Here is an 8457-nt window from a genome sequence, read left to right as displayed (position 1 = left end):
TGGGAGGGGGGGGGTGGAGGGGGGGGGGGTGCGGGCTGTGGTCAGGTCAGCGGAATCGTTGGTGATGTCACGGCAATGGTGGATTGTTCGGTGGTGGTCGGCTGGGTGGGTGGGGAGGGGGAGGGGGGGAGGGGGGAGGGTCGTCCTGCTGGTGTTGTGTGGTGAGGATGGGGAGTGAGAAAGGGGATGGGGGATGGCGGGGCGGGAGCGGGATGGGTGGGGCTGGGTGTTGTATCGGCGTGGACGTGAGGGTGACGGAGGGAGCGGTTGTGCGTGAGGTGGCGCTGGTGCTGATGCCAAAATTGACTGCGGTTTTGTTCGATGGCTTGAGTCAAGTTGTGGTGTGGACGGTGGGAGAGAGTGACACGGTTGCGGCTTGGCAGAAAGGTGCTACGGGCTGTGCGACATAACGCCGCAGCGCTGGAGCGTCTTGGGCCATTGACGGGTCCGCCGGCTGCGGCGCGATTGCGGGGCGGTGTGGGGCTCGGTCGCCTATCAGCGTCACGGCGAAGTAGGTGTGGATCGGTAGTCTGCGCAGACGCAACACGTCGGGCGATCACGGCGATACGGGGACGACTCCCGGACGGCGCGCCAGCTGCCGCGCCTGGAGCGCAGCGGTGCCAGAGAGGTTGGCAAGCTGAACAGCGTCGACTTGTCGGAGAAGCGAAGTGTGGCGCGCAAGTGTGAGGAGGCGCGCATCGGCCTGGGCCAACTCGCGTTGGAGCTCGGCGATGGTGGCAAGCGCGGACGTGTGCGCCGACTCGGCGTGCCCAGCGCGGATCCGCAGCTCAGCGTTGTCTGCACAGAGCGCATCAAGCTCTGTCCGCATTGCCGCCTCCTCTAGCGATGGCAGAACCAGCGTCTGGGTCCCGCACGAGCGGCTGGGGGCGCGCTGGCGTGCCTCGGCCAGCGCCTGGCGGGTCCGCTCGAGCTCCTCCCGAAGCTGCGCAACCATGCCCAGCGCCTGAGTCGCATGCTGAGCCAGCACAGCCTTCTCGCCCATCATGGCCACCACTCGGTGATCCGGCTCGGTCTGCACCGCTGCAACCGCAACCGGGCGCGGCATCGTCCGCTCGACGGCTACGCCCACCAAGGGCTCGGCGAGCGGCGGGCACGAGACGGCGGCATGCGCCGCGCGACGGACTGCCACCTGCAGCCGTACCACGCGCGCCACACCAGTGGGTGCCGGCCGCTTGGCAGCAACTACGCCTGCACTCTGCCACCGCCATCGCCGGACTGGCGAAGCGTGCGCGTGCGAGACGGAGCTAAAGTCGAGCGATGGCACAGCTGGCGCCGCTCCGGCAGCCTGTGGTACCACCGTCGGTGTCAGCGCCACAGGCGGAAGCGAGCGCCGGTGAGACCGCCTGAGCGACGACGACAGCATCACGTCCATAGCTGACAGCTTCAGCGCCGGTTGGACAGGAGTGGGTGGGCGCGCCGGGCCGAGGATAGACGGCGGGTAGCGGGCGGCGAGATCAGCCTCAACCAGAGCCCGCGCCCGCGCCCGCACCTCAGACTCGATCAGCGCCTGTTCCTGTTTCGATGCTGCCACCGCTGCTGCTGCCGGTAACGATGGCGATGTTGCCGTGCGAGCTGCAGACGAGCCGAACGCAGCGGCGGCCGGCGCGACAGTAGCAGCGGCAGCAGCAGTGGCAGCGGCTGCAGCGGCGGCAGCGGCGGCATCGGCCGCTGCCGCTTCGTCAGCAAGAACGCGACGAAGCGGAGCGTAAAGCGCATCCAGTTCAGCAGCCGCAGCCGCAGCAGCTAGCGTCGCACGATCGGCAGGCGAGGCGTAGGGCGAGGCGGTCGAGGCGTAGGGCGAGGCGGTCGAGGCGAGGCGGGCTGCCCGGGCTGCATCGGCGTCAGCAAGAGCCTCGGCGTACAGAGCAAGGCGACGGGCCCGGGACGAGTCAGTGGCCATAGAGAAGGGGGGGGGGGAGGGGGCTGGCAGTGAGCCAGGTCTGGTGACCGATTCGGCTCAGGGGGCTGGCGGCTGGCGGCTGGCGGCTGGCGGCTGGCTGGGTTGCCGGCTGGCTGGGTTGCCGGCTGGCTGGGTTGCCGGCTCAGGGGGCTGGGGCAACGGGCTTTGGGTGGCTCGGCAGCACTTGGCTTGTCGGGCAGGGCAAGGGTGTGGAATGGCGAGCGATGGGGCAGGGGTGACATGGCGGGGAATTGTGCCCGAGTATGCGTCGTGCTACTGCGAGGAAAACGCGGCGAGGTTGGCAAAGACGCTCGACGGACGCGACGATGTGGGGAGGGTCTGGATCTGGCTGATCTCCAACCAAGCCAAGGCTGTGCCGCTCTGGGGTCAGCGGAACGCTCGCCAGTCGCCGCCGGACGATGTGGTGGTCTGGGATTATCATGTGCTGGTGGTGGCAGAGGTCGATGACTACGATGGGGACGATGGCCGCCGCTCTTGCCACGGATCAGAGTCAGAGTCAGCGTCAGAGGTCGAGACCGAGACAGAGATAGAGACCGAGTCGGGCGATGGGAGCGGTGGATCGGGCACAGGGTCGCGGGGCGGCGCGGGCGAGATCATGGTGTTTGATCTGGATACATCACTCCCGTTCCCCAGCCCATTGGATGCGTATGTGGCGTACACGTTCCGGCCGGGAGTGGCGCTGCGGAGCAAGTACATGCAGCAGATCAAGGCGGTGGAGGCGCGCAAGTTCCTAGAGGTCTTTGCCTCGGATCGGTCCCATATGGTCCGTGATGGGGCGTACATCAAGACGCCGCCGCCGTGGTCATGCATGCGGGGCCGGCGAGCAGACTCGGCGCACACTCTGCCGCGGCTGTGGGACATGTCCAACACTGACGATGGGCCCGTTTACAGCGTTGAAGAGGCGCTCGCCGTGTTTGGGGCCAGCCGCACGCTAGATGGACCTGCAAGGTCGAGTGGAGACAGCGATCGGTTCGCCGGCCCGCGATCCAAGCGCTTACTCTCGTCGCGCAAGCGCGGCAAGGGCAAGGGCAAGCGTAAGCGTAAGCGTAAGAGTGAGCGCAAGGATAAAAGGTAGTGAACGACGATGGGCGAGGCGGGATCTGGCGTCCGAACTTGGTCTTGGCGAAGAGCAGCTGGCTACCAAACGCATTCGTTGTGATCAATCATTTCGGGACACACACCAAGAGACCGGGGTGGTCAAGGAGATCGGGTTGGAGGTCGTCCCCCCTCTCCCTCCCTCTCCTTCCCCACTTCATCATCGGCCAACTTCATCCCGATCCAAGCACACCATGGGTACGATGAGACTTCGGCCAGTCCGCACCGGATTGGGCCGAGTGTCCCTCTCAAATCGGCTCAGCCTGCTGTTCGGCAGTCGGCGTCGCCTTACAGCACCACACCGCACGCCGCCCGCCCCCACCCCCCCGCCCCCCATGCCACCCCCATCCCCACCCCCATGCCCATCTCCACCCCCATCTCCTACTTCCCACCGCCTCCTACATCTCACCCTCCTCGTACTTGCTGTTGTGGTCGGATGCGTGGGCCAGTCGGTGACGGTGAGCGGGCCAGTGGGTCGGCCGTCTGCCTCGGCTCCGGTCCGCCTGGTCTCCGCCACAAGCCTCACGCCGCCGCTGCGCTATGGATGGGTGTGCACTGCGCCGCATGAGTGCGCTGTCCGAGCCTCCGTCTCGCCGGTGGATCTCCCGCATATGGTCCTTGCTCCCGACTCGCTCGCCGCGGCCACCACCTACACCATCGCCGTGGCTGTCACCGGCGCATCCGGCTCGGGCCTGGCTTCGACCACCTTTACTACAGCAGGCCCGGCTGTCGGCGGCGGGTGCTCCCCGCTTCGTCTGGCAGACGTCCGCTATGCCGGCATTGCTTTCCCCGCTTCAACGTGACCTGCGCCGGGTGGTCCGGCGACGGATCGCTCTCCTTTGCCGCCACGCTGGCTGATGATCATCTCGGTGCTCTGGCTCTGCTGCCGGCGCCGGTCTTGCTTGGCCCGAGCGGTGCTGTCCTCCAGCTCGTCCTTCCGCCTCGCTCAGCAGTCAACGCCTCGCTCACCTATAGTCTTGCCATCGACGTCCTCACAAACGGCGCCGATGCCAGAAGGCTCGAGTTCAATCTGACCGTGCCGGATGCCGAGGGTGCAGAGCCGCTGGCGGCGTCCGCCGCGGTGCTCGCTGGCGTCGACTCTGTTCTCAGTGGCAATGTGCCGACGGCGGCAGCTCTGGCAGCAAGTCTTGTTCCGCGCTACATCGCCGCGCAGAGGCTGCTCGCCCGGCCCGAGGCTGAGCTCCTGCCGGCGGCGGTCGCTGTGGGCAACGCGGCGATGGCGGCACTGACAGACTTTGTGACCGGCATGCTCAGTTCACCGCCAACGACGACGCTGGCGGTCTCGGGCGAGGTGCTTGACGCGGTGCTAGCAAGCGCGGCGCAGCTGGCGGCGTCAGTCCGGCTCTACGCCCCGCTCGGCAGCCAGCTGGCCGATGCTGTGGCAGCCACGGCGGAGGCGTACGTGGTACGCTCGTTGCCGATCTCGCAAGCCGGCTTTGACGCCGGCGTCGCCTTTGTCCGCGACTATTGGACTGCTGACTCGTCGCTAGTGGAGGACTTTACCCGGCGGCGGATTGTTGCGGGCGAGGTTCGCGCTCGCGGCCTGGCCATCCTTCACGCGCTCATCACGGCGCGGTCCGTGCCATTTGTGTCCGGTGAGCTTGCTGCTTACGAGCTACCGGTTGCATCGACCACGATTGTCTCGCTCACGTCGATCCGCATCGTCCGCTACGACTGTGCCTCGCCATCCGCCGGGTTTGCCGCCGCTGCGCTCTGCGGCTCAGATGCAGTCCTCGCGCTGCCGGATGCCTCGCGGGTCTTCAACCTTGTCTCGTTTGAGACTGACTCGGGCTTTCCGCTCAATGCTACAGAGAGTGGGAGGAACACAAGCAGAGCGCCGCTGTTTGGTGCAGCACATCCGCGCAAGAGCCCGATCCAGCTCACGCGCGCATGTTATCTCTCGCTGCTGCGGGCCGACACCGGCGCCGAGCTAGTTGTGGCGGCGCCGGCAGCCGGGATGCTCAGCGCCGTGTGCGACCGCAACAAGGTGTCGGCTGTCATCCCGACCTCGACATTACGGTCATGCGCGGTGTTTGATACCGAAGCCCGGGCGTGGGTCCGCGGCGTAGCCGACTACGTGCCCGACTTTCGCGGATGCGGCGTGCCGCGGCTCCCGATCGAGGTCGCGGTCTTTGATGTCTCGACCGACCCGGACACGTCGTTTATCCTCGGCCTTCTCCTCATCTGCATCCTGCCGTGTCTCCCGGCCGGAGTATGGGCCATCCGCGGCGTGGCCAAGCTCCTCCGGCGGTCGTCGCCGTACCGACACGTCCGGCTCTCGGAGCTCTCGTACTACTCGGCCGACTCGGGCTCGCACACGACGGCGCACGTGCCGACCACTATTCCGTCGACCTCGTCGTCGTACTCGACGTCGATCGCGTCGGAATCAGAGTCAAGCTAGCTGCGCCGGCGAGCCGACGCGCTCACTGGCGACCAGGCAGCGGTGGCAGTTAATACACACCCGCTGCTTCGAGGAGAACGATGGGAGCGAGACTCTGTTAGAGGAGCAGGCGGCGCAAAAGATGCGCCCACACAGCCGGCAGTGGTGGCGCCGCCGATAGACCTTGAACGCAGCGAGGCACGCGTAGCACTCGAGCTGAAAGTCGTCCGGGACCCAGAGGATGGGCCCGGCGCGGACAGCGGCCGGCGGTGGAAACTCGGCCTCGCGGCCAAAGCGGCGGAAGAAGACCGCGTCGTAGCGGAGGTAGTAGGCGGACCAGAGCTTGAGAACCTTGATCGAGGTGACTGGAAGGAGGACGTCGGGCGCGACGTCGGGTGCGTATCCGCGATTGCGGTGCGGACGCCCAGCGGGCGACGCCGCTGCCGCCGCAAAGTAGTCAAAGACCGAGAGCTGCGCCGCCGAGACGGCGGTCCGCGCAGCAGAATTGTCAAACGCAAAGTCGCCGAACCAGGTCGACGACGCGGCGTCGGCCCACGCCGCCAGATACTCCGAGGTAAACTCAAAGGCTGCCGGGAACTGGGCCCGGACCTGCTCCACGCAGTCCAGGAACTGGACAAAGACCGGCGAGGTGCGCGAGGCCGGCGCAGCCTGCGCTCCGCTGGTGCCTGACAGCGGGTCGGACTCGGACTCGGCGTTGGGCGAGGCGGCGTTGGGCGCGGCGGCGCGAGCGGCGCGGCCGAGGCCGTGGACCAGGCCTAGGCGTGTGGCAAACTTGTGGCCAAAGGCCATCCACTCCTTGGCGACCAGGGCCTCAAAGCCGGCCGTTGTGCGAAAGTACGGATCGAGCAGGAGCTGCGCGAGCGAGACGATCTGTGGCGTCCGGTCCCACGAGTCGGAGCAGTGGACAGTAACGGCCTGGCCGCCGGTCGAGACGATGAGAACGACGCGAAGGGCGGCGACGAGGATGTCACGGGTGTGCTCCATCCAGCGGGTGGTCTGCAGGGCGGCGAGCCAGTCGGACTCTGCGGCGGCGGACGACGAGGTGCAGAGGGTTTGGAGCGCGGCAAAAGAGCGGCGCATCTCGTGGATGTTGTCGATGCCCATGAAGCGGAGGTCGCACCCGGGGTAGGCGGCCATGTTCTCTGTGCCCTTGCCGATGATGCGGTTGCCGGTGGCAGCGAGCGAGGAGCGGCAGTCGATGATGACCGCGCGCTGGGGATCGTGGACCGAGTCGCGGATGGCGGCAACAAGCGCGACATCGTCAGCCGACGTCGACGACTTGAGGCCGGTCAGTGGCTGCGCCGACCGGCAGATGACGGCTCCGTTGCGGGCGCAGTACCAAGCCAGGACTGGGAGGCGGGCCCGCGACCGAAAGGCGGCCGAGCCGCGGACCACGTCGTCGTCGACCGCGGCTGGAACATAGAGTGTTCGCGGGTAGGTGGGCGTAAGGCGGTAGTCTTGGTTGACGGCTGTCTGCCGCCACACGCTCTGCGGTACACCCTGGCGCTCAAACTCAGCATCAAAGTCAAACTCGGGCAGGGTGCGCGGGCGTGCGCCAATTGCGGCGGCGAGCTCGCAGGTGAGCGGCGTGATGGCCTGGGTCTCGGCGTACCACGCAAGTCGGGCCTCGAGGCCGTCGAGGACCGAGCCGGACATGGCGAGGGTGAAGAAGAGATGGAGGACGTCTGTCCGGCGCGAGGTGAGTGTGAGGCCGGCGACCGAGGTCAACCCGTTGTGGAGCATGAGCTGCGAGGTGCGGTCGACACAGGCAATGAGGCCGAGCGGAAGCGCGCAGCTGAGCAGGGTGTCACGCGAGCTGCAGTCTCGTCCCGCCTCGGCCTCAAAGAAGCAGAGCCGCATGTTGGTGAGGATGACGACGCCGTCGAGAACCTCTCCACCGACTGACGCCACGACGCCTGTTTCAAAGACCAGCTCGATCTGCTCGGGGCTCTCGAGATGCGGGTAGGCCCAACACGGGGCGCGGGCGGCGAGCGTTGACGCGGCGGTGGCGAGCGCGGCATCGCGTTCGGCGGCCTGCAGGCCCGGGATGCTCATTTCGACAGTGAGCCGCGGCTGGAGCGCGGCCGGGATGAGAGTATACCGCTCATGGAGGGCTGCGACGCCACGGCTTGCCGCCGCGCGCTCGGCGTGGTTTGCCGGCGCATGGGCAGCGTAGCCCGAGGTCTCGACCGGCGCGTGCAGGTCGAGGACCATGGCAGATGCGGAGACGCCGACTTGCGCGAGCGGGACAAAGGTTGAGCCGAGACACACGTCGGCGTCGAGCGGGTTGTGCTGCCATACATGGATCCAGATGTAGCCGTGGGCGGCGTGGGCGCCCGACTCGAGCTCGTCAAACACCAGCAGCTCGTCCCATGCCACCCGCGTCCCCACAATGGGTGCGAGGCCGGTCCGCAGGGCGCCGGTCGGAAGCGCGACAACGCAGTAGAGATGGGCAGCATCGGCGAGCGGGTTCGACGGCAGGTGCTCGGCGGCGGTGATGCGGATCATGGGCCCATCGCCAGAGTCGGGACCGTCGCCGGGCCCAGGGAAGAGCGACCGGGCCCGGCCCGGTGGAGCTGACGGCACCGGCGAGGGGGGCGCTGTTTCTACCAGCGGGATGTCGCTGCCCGACGAGGCTGATGCCGCCGCTGCCGCCGCTGCTGCCGCCGCCGCACGGCGAGCCCGGGTGGGGAAGAGCGCCGACATGGTCCGGGCGGTGATGCCCGGCGAGAGAGCCAATTGCGGGCGGGCGGGCGAGAGCTGCGGAGAAGGCACAGGCGCCGAGCGTGGCAGAGTGCAATCAACGGGCGGCGGAGCGCAGGCAGCGGGCGGCGGCGAGGGCGCGGCGGCGGCGGCGGCGAGGGCGGCGAGGGCGGCTGGCTCGACGGCGATCTCGACCGAGAACGGGACGGGGCGCGGGGCGGGCGGCGAGGCCGAAGCAGGCTCTGTGGCGGATTCTGTGGCAAGGACGACGCCCGTGAGCACGGCAGAGGCCTCG

The 8457-nt window shown here is 67.8% G+C and overlaps 3 protein-coding genes across 3 annotated transcripts in view; 1 reads left to right on the top strand and 2 right to left on the bottom strand.

The window, feature by feature from the left end:
* Window positions 1-556: 556 nt before the first annotated feature.
* On the bottom strand, window positions 557-1921 carry AMSG_08170 (uncharacterized protein; the record flags this gene model as incomplete). Its single annotated transcript, XM_013900070.1, has 2 exons — window positions 557-1150; window positions 1238-1921. The coding sequence occupies 2 exons, from the start codon at window positions 1919-1921 to the stop codon at window positions 557-559; spliced, it is 1278 nt and encodes a 425-aa protein (XP_013755524.1).
* A 212-nt stretch (window positions 1922-2133) lies between these two features.
* AMSG_12139 (uncharacterized protein) lies at window positions 2134-5459 on the top strand (the record flags this gene model as incomplete). The annotated part of the gene is made up of 3 exons (XM_013900170.1): window positions 2134-2988; window positions 3509-3776; window positions 3800-5459. Coding segments are annotated over 3 exons (2783 nt in total), but the record flags the coding sequence as incomplete, so codon positions are not given.
* Window positions 5460-5508: 49 nt separating this feature from the next.
* Window positions 5509-8457, bottom strand: part of AMSG_08167 (myotubularin) — a gene marked incomplete at both ends in the record, with an annotated part of 3227 nt that continues 278 nt past the window's right edge. The window contains 2 exons of the mRNA XM_013900069.1: window positions 5509-5553; window positions 5622-8453. Of these exons, the coding sequence (XP_013755523.1) occupies window positions 5509-5553; window positions 5622-8453 (2877 nt within the window). The remainder of the gene's footprint in view (window positions 5554-5621; window positions 8454-8457) is intronic.

This window comes from Thecamonas trahens (assembly GCF_000142905.1).
Source record: "Thecamonas trahens ATCC 50062 unplaced genomic scaffold supercont1.39, whole genome shotgun sequence".
NCBI lineage: Eukaryota > Apusomonadida > Apusomonadidae > Thecamonas > Thecamonas trahens.
Note: the sequence above shows the minus strand (reverse complement) of the source record. Positions and strands in the feature narration are given on the sequence as shown.